The sequence below is a fragment of the Pangasianodon hypophthalmus genome, chromosome 12 (genome assembly GCF_027358585.1).
Source record: "Pangasianodon hypophthalmus isolate fPanHyp1 chromosome 12, fPanHyp1.pri, whole genome shotgun sequence".
Classification (NCBI taxonomy): domain Eukaryota; kingdom Metazoa; phylum Chordata; class Actinopteri; order Siluriformes; family Pangasiidae; genus Pangasianodon; species Pangasianodon hypophthalmus.
Genome location: NC_069721.1, coordinates 12271300 through 12291267, shown reverse-complemented (window position 1 = coordinate 12291267; position 19968 = coordinate 12271300). Strand labels below are relative to the sequence as shown.

The 19968-nt window shown below is 39.6% G+C and overlaps 1 protein-coding gene and 1 long non-coding RNA gene across 3 annotated transcripts; one reads left to right on the top strand and one right to left on the bottom strand.

Moving 5' to 3' along the window:
• Nucleotides 1-91: 91 nt before the first annotated feature.
• tbx21 (T-box transcription factor 21) lies at nt 92-11791 on the bottom strand. The gene is made up of 6 exons (XM_026915883.3): nt 10904-11791; nt 5170-5324; nt 4642-4763; nt 4348-4506; nt 3935-3996; nt 92-3662 (listed from the first exon to the last, which is right to left on the bottom strand). Exons 1-6 carry the CDS (start codon nt 11455-11457, stop codon nt 2867-2869), a joined length of 1848 nt encoding a protein of 615 aa, XP_026771684.1. The 5' UTR covers nt 11458-11791; the 3' UTR covers nt 92-2866.
• LOC117598469 (uncharacterized) lies at nt 11173-18665 on the top strand. Of its 2 annotated transcripts, XR_004579135.2 has the most exons (4): nt 11173-11294; nt 12836-13124; nt 17300-17560; nt 17666-18665. It is a non-coding gene; the product is annotated as an uncharacterized LOC117598469 (long non-coding RNA). The 2 variants fall into 2 exon arrangements; XR_008302990.1 differs by having other exon boundaries at nt 17300-18665.
• Nucleotides 18666-19968: the final 1303 nt, after the last annotated feature.

Below are 19968 nucleotides of genomic sequence, written 5' to 3'. Positions count from 1 at the left end.
AATGATTAACATTATTTAATGAGAACTTTTACATTTTAACATTATTAAATGTTAACCAATTCTAACAAATAAAAGATTCAAAATGAAAAAATGACATATATGTTTTATTACAGTTAGAACAAATCAAATACATGATTTCAGTCTGTACAGTTTGTCTGCATTATTTGGGGAAAGGTTCCTGTTATTTAGGAACCTTGGCTTTAAGTTGACATTGGAAAATATTTAATTTTCATATTACAGAGTATGTTTTTCATTCACAGATAAGATTGTTAAACTCATGGTTCAGTGGAACATCATATAAATATACCTTAAAGTTAATCTGATAATAGCACTGCTAGTCCATAAAAAAAAGCTTTGGAGACGGGACAGCTTGATGGTAAATTCCCTCACACATAAGGCATTATTCATCAGAGTTTCATATGAGCAAAGTTGTACATAGATGTATTTGAGGGTAAACTGGGGTATGCTGTATGCATATAGCATGTAAATAAGGGACTAGTGGGCAGGGACTGTTATGTCGAACAGCCAAAACTGATTCATCACTTCAGCCTAACCACTCATTTTGATGTCCTATTACAGTTTCATGAATCAGATGTATATTTCTTCATATATCATTCTGTGCACACAAATTTGCTCCCTTTTTTTTTTTTGGAAACTTTGATAAATAGTGGCCATTATTATAACTGAATTAGGAGATCGTCCACTAGGGGTCACCTAAAACATATCCTACCAAATATCCTAACAATACTATACACCTGTATCCTCAGTGTTCGTAAAATATTCAAACGATGGTTTGAATGCATATTCAAGAATTGTTCAAGAATAAAAAAAGGTAATTACAGTTCTCTTAAATTAATATGAACACTTTTTAAATTGCACTTGAAATTAGAAACAGTTTACCAAAAATAACTTCCAGTTTAGCTCATACCTATCAATTGTTTGCACCTTACTACTTAGAACCAGGAAACAATAAACAAAATCCTGTTATTTTAAATCAGTATTAATTTTCCACATATCCATTACTTACACAAATGGAGCTGAATATTCATTGGCACATGCTTGACCTGAGTAATATCTAACAATATGTTTCTAACAGAGCAGTAGCAATATGAAATCTCACTGTGATTGTCCTCTTCATTGTATTGCTAATATGTAATTTGGTTTAGCACTGAAATAAATACACTGCTCCCATGTTAAGGTAAGCAAATCCAAACTCCCTGGTTTGAAAGTCACTGACCACATACTGAAGCTTTGATATTCCACTATACAGGTTTTTGGGAAGCTCTATAAAATACTGACAGTACAGAATAAAACAACAATTTCATAAAAAGTCATATTGTAAGCATTTCTATTTTTAACAGTGTACATACTAAGTAAGTGCAGTCTTATTACAGAATTGTTTACAGTTTGCTTAAACAAGATATAAATAATAATAAAAAAAAAAATCGTGTCGCCCCTCTTTGTGTGTGCATGTGCATATACGCACATGTGTGTACTGGACCGTTATGTGTTATCGTAAAATATGTTGTTGTGGGAAGTACTTTAATACGCAGTTCACTGAAAGATCACATTAGCCGACGACCAACGAAATGTGTCTAAATTCTGAAAGGTGAACCATGTCCTGTATTGTGCGTTTGCCTCCACAGTCAGCGTGTTAACATTCTTATGGCTGTCGCCCACTGAGCTGTCGAAGGTCATTCTCACCTTTGGAGGTCTGCAGGCCCTGATAAGGTGAGACTGAGGTCTCGTTCGTCTGCTGTTGTCTGATTATGATGTCCAGTCACCACAATGCCCCTTCCAGGTGTCCATTTTCCCACCCTGTCTATCTGCATGTTGTCTTTCTTGTCCTATTTGTGAGACTTGCTGATGTTGGGTTAAGAATGTTCTTTTGACGCTAATCAGTCTGACATTGCTGTGTTTGTGTTGACCGAATAAATACTGTAACACCTGATTTGTACTGCAATTCATCATGTACGAATCCAAAGTTCAGCAAAGCTTAATTTAAAGCAGAACCATTACATTTACTTCATTAATGTACAATACAGTGGTACTGAGGCATATGGAACAAAATGAAATTAGAGCCAGCCCCTGTTTGGCACATGATCTAGTTAGGGCGATTTAGTAGAGAGAATGGGAGGTTGACAGGAAGACAGCTGACAGGATGAGTGGAACACGTTCTGACCTTTCCATGCAGATAGAAATACTATGTTTCCTCTAATAGCACTTATCAATCATTTACATCAACTTATATCATTGGACACTCAAAGCTCATTTGGAGTAGTGAAAATGTGAATGAACTGGAATCATCAAACATAAGTATATACTCAAAAGTACATAACTATATTCTTGAGGAAAAACTTCCCACCTAATAAATGTGTGTGTGTGTGTGTGTGTGTGTGTGTGTCTGGGAGAACTGGGAGACTGGACAGGTCCTTGAGGGGAGTGTCAGCAGGTGTGCAGACTTCTTTAAATGCTAAACAGTTTCTGAATTCATCCAGGTCTGTGTGTGTGCATGCATATATCTCCAGGCCAATGTTTCAGCCCAGTCACATTATCTTGACTCACCAGTCCTCACCATGACAGTGACCTTCAGGATGAGTGGAGTGCCTCCACCTGACCTTACCCATACAGCGCTACCATGAGGAAGCAGCACACCAAACATGAGAGGGCCAGCAATAACACTGTAGGTATAAAAAGCAAATAGCACCAGGGCTATGAAGGAAAAATGATTGAGAGTTCTGTGTTAGCTGTTACTGGCCTCTGTTGTCCCTCCCCTAGATTCCCACAGAGCTTTGTCCCAGAAGGGAGTGCAGCTCTGTGGGTGGGACACAGCAGGAGTGCTACACTAACTCAGATACGATGGCTCTCAGTGACTGTAGAAGCCGTAGTAGCCCGCATCGCTGCTGTTGTCCTTCTCACAGGCTTCGCTGCTGCGAATGGGAGGAGAGTTCTCAGTGCTGGAGGCGTAGGGTGACACTCGTCTTTTCTTGCTTTCTGCGCCCTCGAAAAGTCCAGAGTCGACCGAGTCTACTGATTTCACAGAGGGGGTCTCCATCCACGTGTCCTCCACCACCTCTTTTGGCTTGTCCTGTAGTACCGGCAGCCTCAAGGACTCAAGGAGTGATGGAGAAGGGTGAAGGCGGGAATTTACTGCTGGAGGAGATGAGGACATGGCGGAAGAAGACATGGGGCGGAACCAACTCAAGCTAGATGTAGCTTTCCCAGGGTGGGAGTGGCTGAGGTACTGTGGTGAAGGTCTTGCTGTGCTCCATGTGGCAGGGCTAGCACTTGATATTGGCCCAGAAGTGAAGGGGTTTTCAGGATAGTAGCTCAACGGGTGGTGGGGTGATGTCTGTAAAGGAAAGGGCTTGTAGAGGCTGTTGGCCGTATAGTCACCTTCGTAAGAGCTGAAGTCCAGTAGATTGGAGGGCGTGCCCTGCTGGCCAGGTAGGTACCAGCGCCCATGGTGACTGCCATTTGGGTCTTTGGGGCACCCCTGTGCCATGCTGACAGGCTCGCAGCTGTAAAAGCGACCGTGCTGCAGTGGACTCATGTACTGCTCGGCCAGGTAAGGCTGACGGGGATAGCAGCTGGCTGCCATGAGCTGTTGGCCCTCAGTGGGGGAGGGGGTGATACGATCCGAGTCAGGCGGGGCATACAATCTGTATGGGAACATCAAGGTCAAATTCAACTGACAAAAACCCTGTAGTGGTGTTAAATACAAATCTCTCAGGGCTCAAGAGTACAGTGTGAGCTGTAACACTTTAAAGAGATCTGAATATAGCATTTGGGTTTAGTTTTCCTTGAGAGACTGAATAGTATTATACTTTACATATATTTTAAAGTGGATTTCCTATTAATATGAGAGGGTATAGAAGTATTAATAGTCTCATAAGGTAACTCTAGGGGACAGTTTTGTTTTAGGTTTACTTACGTGTCATAATTGTCCCGGAAACCTTTCGCAAAAGGGTTATGGTCTATTTTCAGCTGAGTGATCTGTGGAAGAAATAGCAGGAGCAGGAGCCATGACAGATGTGACGGTTATGGTCAGGATGTCAAGAGAGGAGGAGGAGGAGGGCAGTATGTGACAAGAAAAGGGCACACAGAGTTAATGTCAGAAAATAAGTGATTAAACTTTAAACTACAAACTGCTTCTTAAGGTATCAGAATATCAGATATATGAAGCTTTGCATATATTCTTTAGAATGTTAATTCATTACAGCACAGCTTGTCAGTTTCCTTACAGCTGTTTTGTTTCATTGGTGGTTATGTTGTAAGTAATAGCTGATTAAAACAGAGAATAAACCCCACTGTTGGTGGTGTGGGGGCGGAGGAGGGGTGACTCACGTCTGCATTCTGGTAGGCAGTGACTGCAATGAACTGGGTCTCGGGGAAGATAAAGGTTTGCGCCTTACAACTGCGGAAGGGATCTTCTGTTCCATCCTCCTTCACTTCCATGATATGCAAGCGTGGCTGGTACTTGTGGAGAGACTGCAGCACTATCATCTGTGTGGGGCACATGAGATATGACATGAGATATGAGTAGACATGAGTAGAGATAGGCTGAGAGGAGGAAATTCAAAGATACCACTGACCACAAGTGATCATAAACACTCCAGTACACTTTTTTCTCAGTGATACCTGTGCCATGTTGTTGGAGCTGCCCTTGTTGTTGGTGAGTTTGAGCTTGCCGAATGAGACCTCCTGCCTCATCCAGTGATTCCCTGTGTTAGGAGAGTCAGGATGCATATACATCCTATTTCCTGTGGAAAAAAATAATATGATATACTTTTATACCTGTGTTTCATTTTTATGTAATTGTGCTAAAAATGCATGACCTTTTCTTGACAACATTTTAAAACTTGGCTTTGATTGCATTAAAATTTAATGCAGTATGAGATTGCAGTTGGTGATGCCAAACTGCTGCAGTTCACACAGTCATTGTAGCAGGTATGCATGCACGGGTTTTTTAGATTGTGGTATACAGTGACACCAGATATATTCTTCTCATGGCCACAAAAATACATAGAACTGAGAAGGAGAACTTTTTTCCCTCCAATACACACTGATACTCACACTGCAAAAACCACAATACAAATAAAGCTCTACTTGAAGAAAAAGAACATACTGAGCAAAAGCAAGTATGTAATTACTGGCTAGTGATTATACCTGGCATGCTGCCCTCTGCTTTGCCACACTGCACCCACTTGCCTCCCTGGTACCTCCAGTGGTGCTGGTCAGCCAGAACCACATCCACGTACACGTTGTAGTGAGCCGAGGGGTCCAGAGCACTGATATTAAAACTGAGAAACGGGAACATCCTCCTGTTCAGAGAAACAGATACAGAAACCAAGTGAGGATAAACAAGAAAGCGTGATGACTCTCTCATCATGAGGCTGGTGCACAGTCATTAATGCTCTGCTGCTCAAGCACACATTTTTAGTTCATTCTGATTCTTCTGTCAACCATCAGACCTGAAGTTATGAGGTTAAAGCTTCTCCACAGAATTAAACTGAAAGTACAATTGCCTACAAAAAATTATATATATATATATATATATATATATATATATATATATGTATATATGTATGTATATATGTATATCGATTATGGCTATTTAAGTAGTCTGCTTGTTTCAAATTTCAATATCAAAGTTTTAGATTTCCCCACATACTTCCACAGTTTAGTACAGTAAAGCAAGTCTTGAAACAAATGTGCACAAATGAGTATCATTTGGTAGTGCATTCAAAATATGTAGATCATCAATAATATTGGAATAAGCATGATTTATTCACACACAATTTTGTCTCTATATTGGTGGAATGGAATGCTTTAATATTATTTCATGCCTACTTAAACCTTACGTGAGTTTGGGAATTCTAAATCTAATCATTTTATTTAGTAATATTGAAGGATTTTGAAATGTGCCACACTCTTTAGGCTTTCAAAATTTATGATGAAATTTACATAACAAAATATCTGGCAAATGCCTGTCAAAAGCAAGTCAGAAAACAAAAAGAGGGATCCTCCGATTGAACATACTAGCAATAGTTATCACTCTGATAAATATGTGGTATAAACAAACATAAAGAATAGATGATTAATTTCTTCTTCAGCAGCAGCTACATATCAATATACTGTAAGTGAAAACAGAAACCAGTTCCAGGATTCTGTCTTTACCACTTTACTCTCTCTCCGCTCAATCTGATTTATAACCAGAGTGTGCCACTTTCCTTCCCTGATTAGCTTTCATGGCCATACTTATCTAAAAGAGACGATTTATAAGAAATCAGTACTTGGTAAAGGGGAAACTTAAAGGTTTACCACAGAGAGTGTGTTTTGCATAAGTAGGAGGCTCAGGTTTACTATGACAGAAATTGTTAGCCTGTGGAAACTTAGTGACTCGTTGACTCAATGGTAGTCGGTACTCAGCTAGTAGGTGGCTGCCAAACAAAGATAAGTCTTCTCTGCTGTCTAGGACTCAGTGTCAGCTAGATGTATGTTCTTATTTGTACATGTCTCTTCGAATGTGAAATGAAACTTTAAAAAATTAAAAACATACTATGGTACCACTTCCTTTAAAATGCAAGAGATATCACAGTCAGAGTTGCAGTATTAGAAAGAAGGCAGAGGCAAATCGATTAGCACGCTGATAGAGGCAAGTGAAAAAGGGAAGTGTGTGATGTAAAGGTGTATGATGTATGTGTGAAAAGTATAGTAGAGAAGGGATGTTAGGCAAATGATAGCTGTGTTCCTGGAAATTCAGTGCAGAGAAAATTTTTCTCCTTGAATACACTCACTGATTCACCAGGACAGGAGTTCAAGTCTAGTTTATGTCATCATACTTAGATGTGTTCATTTGTGATGATATGTGCCAGTCTGCAGCTGCTGGTGGACACAACCAGGTGTCTGTGACTCTGACCTACTATACTGTATTTTTGTGCATATACGATTAGATGGCACTGCAACCCTCTCCAAGATAAAGCTGAGTGAATGAAAAATAGATAGGTATAAATATACCATAGATAGGTATAAATATGCTTTTTATTCGGGATTATATCTATGTGGTGAGTTTAGAAACCACTTAACAAACTCTGTTGGTGCAGTATTGTCACTGTACTAAACACCAGTGCAGCTTTTACTGCCAAAAAAACAGAGTGAACTCAGCAACCACAGTCACATCCCTCATAACAGACAATCCCTTTGATCTTGATGCAATTTTACTGAATTGCTTCTGTCACTTGTTGTCCATATCTAATATACTCACACTTCTGGATTCTTCTAAAGCTGTAGACACATGCAACAAGCCGCCCTGAAGTGAGAAACTGCAAGTCTGTCACTTAATATGTACTTTGCTGCTTAGGCCCGGCTCTTTGCAGCAAGACTCTGCATACTCCATGTTACCATCAACAGATGAACAGGAAGTGATGTTCAGCGAAAAAAAAAAACATAGAGCAAACACTAACATCAAAAATAGCCAGAAATATCTTCATGCCTTTGCAGCACAGGGCACAGAAAGACTGTACAAGTGGTACAGGAAACAGACTGCTTTTTCATTGTTCCTAAAGAAGTCATGACACCCTTGTATTCTTTATAATAATTAAATATATAATATAAAGTGATTTATACATCATAAATGAGCCAGCAAATGTATAATACCAAAGCACTGCCTTTATCAGAATACAGTCTTTAGAAATGGGGTTTCTGCTGATTTATTTCATATTACAAATGGGATCATATGACCACAATAAATTAATTGCAACATCCACTGCTTTTCTGCATCTTATGAAAAGACATTTTTCGGACTGTGGGGTTGAATATACAGACACCAACAACACATAATGTCATATAATATATTCACCTACACCTCTGGCATTGTATATAAAACTGTATAATTACAGTTAAAACTGTATCATGAAACACTACATCACAGGAATCATCGACTATACCATGAAGATGGGCCTAGAAATATTATAAATTTAATCAGTTTCCAGTTGTGGTATATGAATTCACTGATGCAGAAAAGGTCTTTTATTTCCACTGACTCCACTGAGGGTAGAATTTGCCAAAGATGTAATGGTACAAAATTAAATACAACTACTAAATTCCAGCCAAATAGATTTTTTTTTTTGAATGGTCATGATCACCTATTTCAAGTCATGTCTTTGTGATTAGTACTTTTAGAAATTATATTGCTAGACGCTATATTAGACAAATAATATTTAGATTAAAAAAATGGGAGAACTAAATATAAAGAAATACGAAAATAAAGAAATGTTTAATTAAATTGTATACGTTTACACGTGAAATACATTGCATCCCCTGAAACTGGATTTTCGAAATACAATATTTCTAAAGAAGGCTGGTAGAGTACAAAGCATTTAAACCATTTTTGTTACATCACGGTCACTACTTTGAGGAATTCATATAAATGCAGAGACGCACCATTTAGCGCTTTAAACAAAAAATAATTTTGAGCCATCACAGAGAATCTTTAATCGGTTATGTGGATGTTGGTGGAATGGGTATTAGTGGCAGAGATGGTACTGGAGAAAATGTGGCCAGTCTTAGAGGAGAACTTGAAAAGGGCCAAAGAAGTTCTGCTCTCGTTTCAGGCTCTTGGCCTTACAGCGAAGATTTCAAAGCCTTAGCTCGGACTGTGTCTCACCTCACTTCTGAAGAAACCTGCCTCACTACACACTCTAACAGACCAGAGGAGAGAGAAAGAGAGAGAGTAAAGAAAGAGTGCAATAGAGGGAAAAAGCACCTTTCTTCATTTCCTGCACTTCAAAGACACCTCCACTGATGTACGGCCATCAGACTTTCAGCCTCCCCAAACCTTACCACTACCAGCAGCACATCACTGCACTCTTCCACCCCCATAGCACAATCGACTGAGCTCGAACACTTTTTTGGCATGGAGAGACTCAGTTTAAAACTCCATTATGTAAATTTATCACCCACTCTATATTTGGCTGCTACAGGAACATCAAAAAAAAGATTATCTATAGGTATTTATCTATAAGTATTTAGCTCAACATTTAAATGCTTTTAATTTATTCTGTTACAATCACAGAATTATTCTGTTTATAGTGTCATTTAATTCATTAGTCTTATTCAAATGAGGGTCAAGATTAACTGATGAAAATTACAGACCATATTGGCCACATTGGTGCGGTTGCTCAGAAATGAAACAGGCCCTTCTCATATTTGCTTAATAGTATTTTCTCTAATAAATAAATATACAGCAATAAACAAGATAAATCTGGAATATCAGTCACAACCACAGTATAATTTAGTGCAAGTCTTATACTCCTTCATAAACTAGAAATATTATTTTGCTGGCCAAGTTCAAAGGATATGCTCTCTCACTTATTCAACATATTTGTGTCTTTTATGTTTCTTGCATGACTTGTGAAAAGGTTGTGGAAATGGCTGACTAATCAAATTGTGTGTGTTTGTGTGTGTGAGAGAGTATGTGTGTGTGTTCTAGGGGAGATGTATCAATTACTTCAATTATATGAGCAGGGCAATCATGGGTACAATGTCATTATCCATAAGGTGGTAAGGCATCTGCCAGTATAAGTTACATCAATATGTGTGTATTTTCATATACCCCTGCTGCAACCCCCCTCAACCAAAGATACACACGTACACATACAAATGTACTCATATGTACATACAAACGTACACAAATAAACTGATTGCAATTGAACATTACAGTCAATTTTGAAATTAAATGTAATGCATTTAAATAATTTCATATAAACTGCACTTACTGCAGCAATGAACCTGTAATAAGTAATAACTTTTACATGAAGAACTCACTATGCCACTGTAAAATAGCATAGATTAAGATTTAGACATTGATACAAGACATTTTGTTACAGATAGCAAACCATATGATTATAGATTATTTTACTGCTAGGTTCTATATTATTATGACTTTTTTTAAATCACACTCACAGGTCTTATTTTAGAAACATGTGTGAGCACTACTTTAAAGTGACAACTGATGAATAATATGAGACACTGCATTTTGACAGAAGACAAAACTTCCGCAGAAGACCTTTCTTTTCTTTCAGAAAACCTATTTGTTAAAATATGAGTCAAATTCAGAAAGTGACTTTCAGGTACACATTTTTTTTGTCTATTTAACTATCTAGGCCAAATCTGAACAAGTGTATAATAGCTAACTGTGTTACATCTCTCAAAAACACTCGCAGAATTATAGTGCAATATGAAATATTTTCTCAAATAAGAATTACAGCTGAAGTAACCTAAGCAATAATATAATTGTATACAGGGCATTTGGCAAAGAATTTTCAAGAGCATATAAAGATTTAACATATGTGAGAAAACAGAGGAAAATAAAATTGTGAAAGTCATGATATTGCATTCACAGTCAAACAGAGCAACTGTCTCTCATAACATAAGGATTTGTTGTTTTACATGTTTCCCCTCTGATATTTCAAAGGAAGCCGGAAAACCAAGATATGAGCCATTTATTTTTAAAGCTCCTGTCCAAATTAACATAACATAACATAACTGACAACAGAGCAGCTTACTGTGAATATTTGTTTACTTTGACAGGAAAAATCAGGTTTTATTCAAGATTAGGTAGTCTCTATAGCCTCTTTTCCTTATATCCAGCTAACAAAACTTTCTATTAGACTTTCAGACAGCAGTGGGATTGCTCTTCTGTGTAGATGCTTCAGCTGTCACTCACTGCTTTCCTTTCATTCCCAAATGAAATGCAATTATTCTATACACTGACTCCATACTCCTACTCCATAGATTTAACTCATGCACATCTTTTTTTTTTTTTTGCCAATTAAAGCAACTTGAGATTACTTGACTTTTGTAAGCTGCTAAAATTGGTGCTAAGGCATAGGCTGCTTACCTGCCCTGTTTGGTGATGATCATCTCGGTTTGGTACTTGTGAAACTTGGCCCACAGCGGGTAGTTGTTGAGGAGCACCTGCGTCTTGCCGCACACCTGTAGGCCAGGTAAGGAATAGAGAGGCGCGCGCGGGTAGCCATGCTGAAAGTGCGCGTGATACGAGTCCGCGCTGGCCGAGTAGCCGTCTTTACTGTCCGGTGAATACCCATCAGCCCCTGCGTAAGCCTGGGCCGCGCTGCTGCGGCTGAACGCACAGTTACCGAGCGGAGCCGCTGCCGCTGCTGCCGCCGCCGCCGCCGCCGCGGAGTAAAACCTTCCCGCCTGCGCTCCGAGTTCTCCAGCGCTCTGCTCGCCGTGGTACGGCAGCGAAAAGTTGTCCTGGCCATTTGGAAGTGAGTCTGAATAGTACAACCTCGCGTCTTGGACGCCCATTTTGAAGTCCGCTAGCTCCTTGCTCCGGTGAAGGTGACCGCTCGTCTCTGCGTCTTTGGCCAAACTTTGCGCCTCGCTTCCATTGAGCATGTTGATACAGAAGCTGCCGCCTATGCCGCCCATCTGCAGGCTCGCTCCGCGCTAACGTGCAGGATCATAGGTTTACAGCTTACTTTCTTTACCTACTCAAATAAACAAGCTCCACTGAAATCTTTAATGGCAAAGAAAGCAAAATGAAGCGCTTTCTGGCTCTCTCTAACACAAGCTTCCGACTTCTGAGAACTGCTCCTGTCTCTTTTACGGCCAAAATAAGACCCGTCTCATGTCGGACATGCCTAACATATCGGTGTTTCTTGATTTATTTCATTGTACTGGGTACATTACTGTAATATAAATAACAGTGCATCACTTTTTTATTTTACATCAGAATGAGAGTTGCCGGTCTCCCAGCCTATGATATACATTCCGGCAGAGGTAATTGGAAGGGGCGGGGACTGGAGCTCAGGGAGGACGGTGATAGGGTGATAAGACCCCGCCTCTATTTCAATAGTTCACCGGACCTGTCCGAAATGAGCGAGTTCACCGGTGGTTTGTCAAACACGGTGAAATGTCTAGATATGTGTTCCCTTATTGCTCCTTTCCTTATTCACATGTCTAAGTTCAAAACTGTTCAAAAGTGTCTGTGACGGATCATTACTCGGGAAATATGGACACAGTTAGCCTACTTTCAGCCCCTTCTCCAGCCTCTGATATCAGTGAAACTCATACGATTCATGATGAGAATGAAGAGCAACATCTTTAACGGAAAACCTAAAGGGTCCTAAAATTAAATTAACACACATCTGCATTAAGATGCACAAGGCATTGCATTAGCACAATGTATGTATAGGGTTTGATAAAGATATGACAAAATTAAATTGGCCTGTGTTAAAACAGGCTCTAGGAAACAGGTAAGTTCAAGAAATAAAAATGAAGAAAGTTCACTTGGGGTTCACTATTATTCAGTGTGAATTCATTTATGACTGAATTTCATTTTTACAGACGTACCAAGCCTATAAAAAAAAAGTCTCAGGTTCATGCTTATTTACATACATAATCTTTATAGTTTTATAGTAATCCATTTTATAGTACTAATTTTCTAGTAATTAATTTAATAAATTTTACAATATTCTGTAATAAAATAATCTACAATATTCTGTAATAATACAGACACTAACCAGAGAATGATAATAATAATAATAATAATAATAATAATAAGAATAAAGAGGGATTTAATGTAATGTGGACATTTTGTAAGAGAGCTGTAGTTTTAATCCATCTTATGCAGCGTGACACACAGCAACACACAATATGCATAGAGACGTACTACCTCTCTCTCTCAGACACACAAACACACACACACACACAGGAAGAGCGAAAGAGTTCCCCCTAGTACAAGTATGACACAGATCCCTTTCTATGCTGTCATTGCACTAATTCCACTTCTTTGTGTCTCTCCTAGCAAGGTGAGCTCACAAGGTCACATGCTGAACTCACTGGTGTTGACACCGACGGCAGGGGCAGATCATCTCCTGTGTTACACTGAGCAGGCCAGCCGTGTGTCCCTCTCGTTGCTCCGAGGCTGAACATCACCTCTCTGGCTTTAGATACACTACCTCGCTGCAGGAAATCCACCAGTGTCCCCATGATAAACTCACCTTCTGTCCACAGTTAGCCCACTCACACATTCTCTAATAACATGTACACAAGTGTTACATTTACAGTGACATCTTCCTCTGTACCCTGCAGTGGTAAGAGCATTTATTCACTTGTTTCAAATGTAAAAGGTTCACACATTCAATAGTCACATTTGTTGGCAACAGATTATGGTTTTGTTTTCTATTTCTGGTATATGAGTCAAGAGACTTTCGGCTCTTTCAGTTTTATTTCAGTAATTGGCATGTAAGCACGAGAATGCAATAGATTGTACAAAGTATTTTTAAATAACACATACATTACACTATACGCCTTCTACACTAGAACTGAGTCAGTTGCTTGAAATCATAATTTTGTCCAGCAAGCCTCAAACATGAAGTTTATGGTCAGGAAGAATTTCTGTTTTGTTAACATGTAAAATAGATCATTAGAGCTGTTATATCACCTTGGCTAAATACTCATGTGTTCATGATAATTGTAGCACGAAACCCCAGGGAACACTTTATAATGTATATTTTGTAAATTAAAATGTAAAAGTAATGAAAGTTATGACAACGTCAATGTTAGTATGCCTCAAGCCTTCTGCCATTCACATTTATGGCATTTGGCTGACACCCTTATCCAGAGCGACTTGCAGAAACAAAAGGTTTCATGTATACAACTCAGTAGTTGAGGGTAAGGGCGTTGCTCAAGTAACAGCTTGGTGATGTTAGTAGTCCAATGCCGTAACTACTGAGATACCACTGCCTGACATGCTTTTGTGCATTGTTAATATACCTCTCATAAGTGTTTTTGCCACAGTTTCATATGTGTCATTTAGTTATGTGGTAGGGCGGTGACCTTCTGACTCATTGTGTACAGCACTTTTTCTACAAGTATGAGATTTTCCAGTGTTTTCAGTTTTTAGATTTGTGATTATCAGCATTATGCTCTAGACCTCTGAATCTGTTGCATTGCATCAATGCACAGTGTGGCTGATCTCTGTTGATGACTTTCTCTGCTCTCAGTCGACTATGCATGAAGGAAGGTAGAAGTACTCCTGATCCCCACCCCCCCATTGAAACCTGACCAAGGCCAGTGTTCCCATGGATCCTAGCGCTGAGAGATAGGCCCTGCCGTACTGTACTTCATCACTCATGTCAAACAGCACTTGTGTGGTGTGCTTAAAGTGTTCATGCTTTTTACTTTTTCAGATAGCTTTTATGTTTGGTCAAAATCTCAAATAAATTTCAGCACATGGAATCTAGACCATACAGGTTCAGGCAGTAGAGAATGAAACACTTTATTAGCAAGTGATTTGTGTGCAGATTTGACAGTAAATAAACCATGATAGGTAACAGTTACAGGGAGTCACACAGTGCAGTGAGGGTTTGGAAGTAAGAGAGTCTTCATAATCATTGTGTAAATAGCTCTGATTAGACAGTCTTAGCAGCATATGTTTTTCCAACCCAGTCCCTGCACTAGGCCTTCCTGTCTGAGTATACAGAGGCATAGGGACCTAATTAACACAACATATGTTTATTTGAAACCCCATGTCGGGTGTGAAAGTAGGCTTTGGGAGGCACCACCTACAGGGGCTGTGAATGCAGTGGGGGGCTGTGAAAAGAGGCAGTAGAATTAAGAGTTGGAGAAAGAGCGAGCAACAGAGGGAGAAAGAGAGAGAGAGCGAGAGAGCGCAAACAGAGTGAGTGAGAGACAGACAACTTGACGAGAGAGGAGAGGAGAAGGTAGCACTTACTGCTCTGTGGAATTCGCACCCAATATCACATGAACTCTTGGAGAAGTGTGAATGTATTCCACTGCTACTTCGGATAAAGAGACTGCCACTTCCTTAGTTTATAATTAGCTGGTAATCAATGCTAAGTCTCTTGGAGAGAAGACTTTAACCCTACTTAGTGGGGGCTGCATGGAGGCACAGGGACCAGAGCTCCTTGAGCTAAGTCCAATTATGATTTCTCATTTTGTAGAGTGAGAACCATTTGAAGCACCAATTTACCAAGAGTGCTGACAGTACCGTCAATTTTAACAATGAATTTAGATTGACACAACAGTCAGAGCATTAAGTAGAACTATAATAATTATGTGACACTTGCCTGAAAGAGAACCAAGTTTCATACACATTGGAAACATTACTTTAGGACGAACACATGGTTTCACAATGGCAACACCCCTTGACATTCTAATTACTTTGTTTCTGTCAGTATGGTGGTCTCATGCAGTTTAGTGGCATGGTAGACATTCTCAGAAGATTTTTTAAACCATGTGTCAATCCATAAACAGGCGAGGGGACGCATAAGAGAGACTGCAGATGGCCAAAGTGAAGACGTGCTGCTAATGCTATCAATAAGAGAGACCACCCAAACATGTTCACAGTTACTGTACAGTCACCAAACCTGATGCAATGCTACAATTGATGTACTTGAACAAGATGTCTGTTAATGTCTGTTAACGTAGAAGAATTGGAACTACACCAGGAATGCGGGGAAGGGGGGTGAGGGGTGGGGGGTGTATAATAGGCACTTGGTGTGGCCATGTAGAATTGTGGCACGTTGTTGGAGGGGGGGATCTTGGAGATTAAATGCTTTGCTGTGCTTGCTGAGTTGCTCAGACAGCGCAGTGCCTGCATTTGACAGAACAGGGCAGCTGCGCTCTCACTTGCATTCTTGTGGCTTGCTCCACTGGCCCAAATGATTCCCTCCAAAACCCAGTCTTCCTCGACTTGGCAAAGTGCCATAATATTCCATCTATTCCTCTAGGCTACTTCTCTCTGGCTGCAAGACCAAGGTAAATCGTAAAGACTTGTGAAGCAAAGCACAGACGTGTGTTTCCCCACTCTGTCTGCTCAGGGTGAAATTATGAATGAGGGAGAGTGTATCTGTGTCTGTATCTGTTGGCCCATGGCCTGGAAAAAGCACTTGGCCCAGTGTCAAGGCTCATCTGTGTTAGTGAGTCATGACAATCATAAATCACTAGGAAAGCCAGTTTAAATCTACCTTTATATATGTACTCTAACAAGGCCATATGAACACTTACTAATACACCTAAGAACAAGTGAGAGTAGACTAAAACAGATGTGAACAGATGATGTGGAAAAAGACATCAGTAATATAGTGGCCAGAGGCATGTGGCTTTAAAAAGATGTTATGTACCTGCTTGCTGAAGTTAACATTCAATGCTGAAGTTAACTACATTTATGAATCTGCCTGCTAAGAAAAGCTGAGTTAGTGACTTTTCTCAGTTTCCTTTAAGTTCACAACAAGTGATGTGTGTTCAGCTCAGTGGAGAATAGCAGCCACTTCCTAAAAACATTAGAAATATTTTTTTCACTTCTGAACTGAATGTACCTAGTGGTTACAGGAAATATTTTGTTTTCATCTGGTTCTAAAGTATTTAATGGTTTCTAAGAGTCCATTCATTTCTCATTCAGTCAAAGACAGACAATATATTCAGTGTGTGATTAGTTGTCTTGATTAATTAATTAATAGTGTCATATAATTAATATTGCCCTCCAGTTGCATTCCATAGTTTCGAGTGCATTTATAATGCCAAAAACATGTATTTCAGTGTATTGTGGTTACAACGGACTATTAAGCTGGAGTTAATACTGCTCCTCACTCAAGCTGATATCACGCAAGAAAAATTAACTTAAGTTCAAGGACAGATTCACTCATATCTAAGAGACACCTCTGTCTTTGGCAAACTTTGTCCTGCAGACGCAACTCAGACGCAGACGAAGCTGTCCTTGTAGTACATAATTCTGTAGTTATGTCTGAGGTCTGAATACTGATGTGTGCAGTTTCTGTATTAACTCCTCAATGCAGGTGCATAACTCAACTCAGCTAATCTGTTTAGCTCCATAAACAACCTTAAAGTTGTCAAATAGTTACTTTATATTTTGACACATCTGTCAGTAGCTGTTGTTAAGGCATTAGCATCTTATTAATCTTATTCACCCGAGACTCTATTACAGAGGGCTGTGCACAACATGTATGGAGTGTATGGTTATTATTATACTAGTTTACCAGGGAAGGCAGAGGATGTGTGTGGGCTTGTGGGTACTTCCAAAATGCACGTTTTAGTGCACCAAGTCAAAAAAGGCCTTCAGAACTGGTTTTGACTAAAGTTTAACAAGTAAATTAGGAAACATTAGGAAACTCTACTCATTTTCCTAAAATCTAGAAACCCACCCCTATCTATCATGTTCTGTGCAGTTAGACTGATGAATTTGCAGTCAGTTCACAATGAGCTTTCCATTTTCCATGTGTCCCAGGATTCTGATGGCAGGATGGTTCAGTAATACTGCTGCGATGACACACTTGGCACAGAAGCTTAGGCTGCCACTCTCAGCCTGATGAAAGCACCCACTGCTTGGTGGAAATATATTTAGTCTCACATCAGAAAGGACCACTGTGGGAAAACACAGCGCAAGAGAGCACTAGGCTAAGGAAGACGGAAGACATCCTGTAATGATACCTGCCTCTTTTTTTACCCACAGAAGTTAATTCCACACTTTTTTTAATGTTCACATGAGGTCAGTTTTATGATCTATTAAATGTAATTGAGCGCCTACCTTTTTCTCGTGTACTAAATGTCACTAATGTACTAAAGCACTAATGAGCATGTGGGTGACATTTAGGTTATTGAGCAGTGCCAAGGAGGAACTAGAGCAAGAAAGCCAGCATGTTTTTGGAGGTGGGAAGAACTGGAGAACCTGGAGGAAACCAATGCAGATATATGAAGAGAACATGTGACACTCCGCACTGAGAGTACCCTGAGTTCAAGATCAACACTACCCACTGCTCTATCATGCTCCCCTCTAATCTGCAAAAGTTTCCTTAAAGTACAAAAAGGATGCAGTAGCTATAAAATGCACATAGTAGTACTGGCCAGGCTACATACAATAAGAGATACCTGAGAAAAGCAAACAGCATCATTTTGGAATTAACACATTCCAGCTACAGCTTGTTTAATCCTCTATCATCTCGGAAATGTTACCAGCTTCTGAGTCTGAATGAACAACCAAAATCAAGAAGAACTACTTACACTCTTGTTGCCACACTGGTCACACCAGTGGTGGGTGGGTTAGTGGTTAGCATGCTTGCCCTGCACCTCCAGGGTTGGGGGCTCGATTCCGCCCTGCATGCGCAGAGCTTGTATGTTCTTCCTGTGCTTTGTGGGTATTCTGGCTTCCTCTCCCAGTCCAAAGACCTGCGTCGCCTGATTGGCATCCCTAAATTGTCCGTAGTGTGTGAATGGTTGTGTGAGTGTGTGTGCCCTGTGATGGACTGGCGCCCTGAGTCCCCTGGGATAGGCTCCAGGCTCCCTGTGTCCCTGTGTAGGATAAGCAGTACAGAGATGGATGGATGGATCTACTTCAAATGCTGTGAAACACAGTGCACAACCAAAATGAATGCTGTAGGGCTGACCTTGCACATCGTGAACCTTGAGCTTTATAACCTTGACTTGTAACTGTGAACTTCACTACTTTGTTACTGAATACAAAATAATACAAGGCAATTTTTTTGCAAACTTTTTCACATTAATAATGAGATTTTACTGTGATACTGTGAACTGTGAATTGCAAATATTTTAATTGTCATAAACACCTAAGAACAGCCCAAATGTGTTTCATATTAGTGTGCACACATGTATATGTAAATTGAATAAAAAAACTTGAAATATATTCAATTAAAAATAAATAAAATAAATTCATTTACACAGATTTTTATGTAGACTTCTTCAAGTAATGTTGCATATTTTCTTTCCTACAATTGCTACTGTTTAATTCAGTGTAATTCAATTCAGTTATATTTGTATAGTGTTTTAACAATAGATATTGGATGAAACTTTGAGATAAACCAGACTCAGAAGGGAACTTGTCCTCTTTTTCAGTGACACTGGATAATTACAGTGTACTGTCATGTAGAGAAAATGAATTAGTATTATAGTATTCTAAAGGCCTGAGCATAAGACAGGTTTAAAGTCAGGAGTAAGCCTCAAAGATTTTACTTTTTTAATTAGAGTGTTAATTCTACAATTAGAGTAATGAACTTGTGATTGATTGAATGATTGACAGGATGAATAACTTTATTTGTAGGATGAAAACAAATGCTGTGATAGACAAGCTTGATTTCTGGCTTTGAAGCCATATGGAAAGTTCAAAGAATTAAGGCCAGGGCAGACTGCCTTTATGGTGTAGTTGTTTCTGTGTATGTCTCAGTTTGCCCCTAGGTTCTAGCTTTGCTCACCCATACTGCTTTTAAGCTGTGGCATGAAGCAGACACTGATGTGTGTGTCTACATGCATAGTGTATTTGTGGTTTCTGTGAATGACAGCTGTGAGAAAGGCCTCAGCTTGAGGCTGGGCAGCACCAGTACAAAGGAGCTGGGGGTGGCGGTTGTCATGGTGGCTTAAAGCGGTGTTACATGTGACAACAGCTTGCCAACCAGCGGTCTCACTGAAGCCTTTCTCTAATTCATCCAGCTTTATTAGTCTTAATCATTCAAATTATTTATTTTTAGTGGGATATGGCCTCTTCAAAATGCATCCCTAGGTCCTGGCTCCTAGCAGTCCACTAATGAGTGTCAATCTTCTGGCCTTGGCACTTTTCCAGCAGACACCTCCTCTGACACACGCAGGCCTGCAGTCAACATGCATTACTTGCCTCAACCATAGCTGACATTGTGGCATGATTTTGCAGAAGCTCTCAGACATTAGGTTTTCTGAGAAGTTGTTTTGTGATTGATTCTTAGCATCAGACTTCACTTTCTGTGAACTGTTCATATACATTATGGACATCATCACTTTGCATTACTTGGTTCAGCTACTCTAGGCAAATAGAATTTCTTTTTTTATTTTGGTGAGTCAGTGTCATTTACATTCACGGCATTTGACAGACACCTTTATCCCCAGCAAGTTACAGAAGAGCTTTGCAGTCTC

Bases quoted from the DNA above. Each gene is read 5' to 3' on its own strand.
- tbx21 (XM_026915883.3), bottom strand. From the start codon at position 11,457: ATGGGCGGCATAGGCGGCAGCTTCTGTATCAACATGCTCAATGGAAGC. The intron at 4,764-5,169 runs GTATAATCACTA...TTTTTTCCACAG, and splicing joins AGCAGAGGGCAGCATGCCAG to GAAATAGGATGTATATGCAT. The intron at 3,663-3,934 runs GTAAGTAAACCT...GTTCCCATACAG, and splicing joins TTCCGGGACAATTATGACAC to ATTGTATGCCCCGCCTGACT.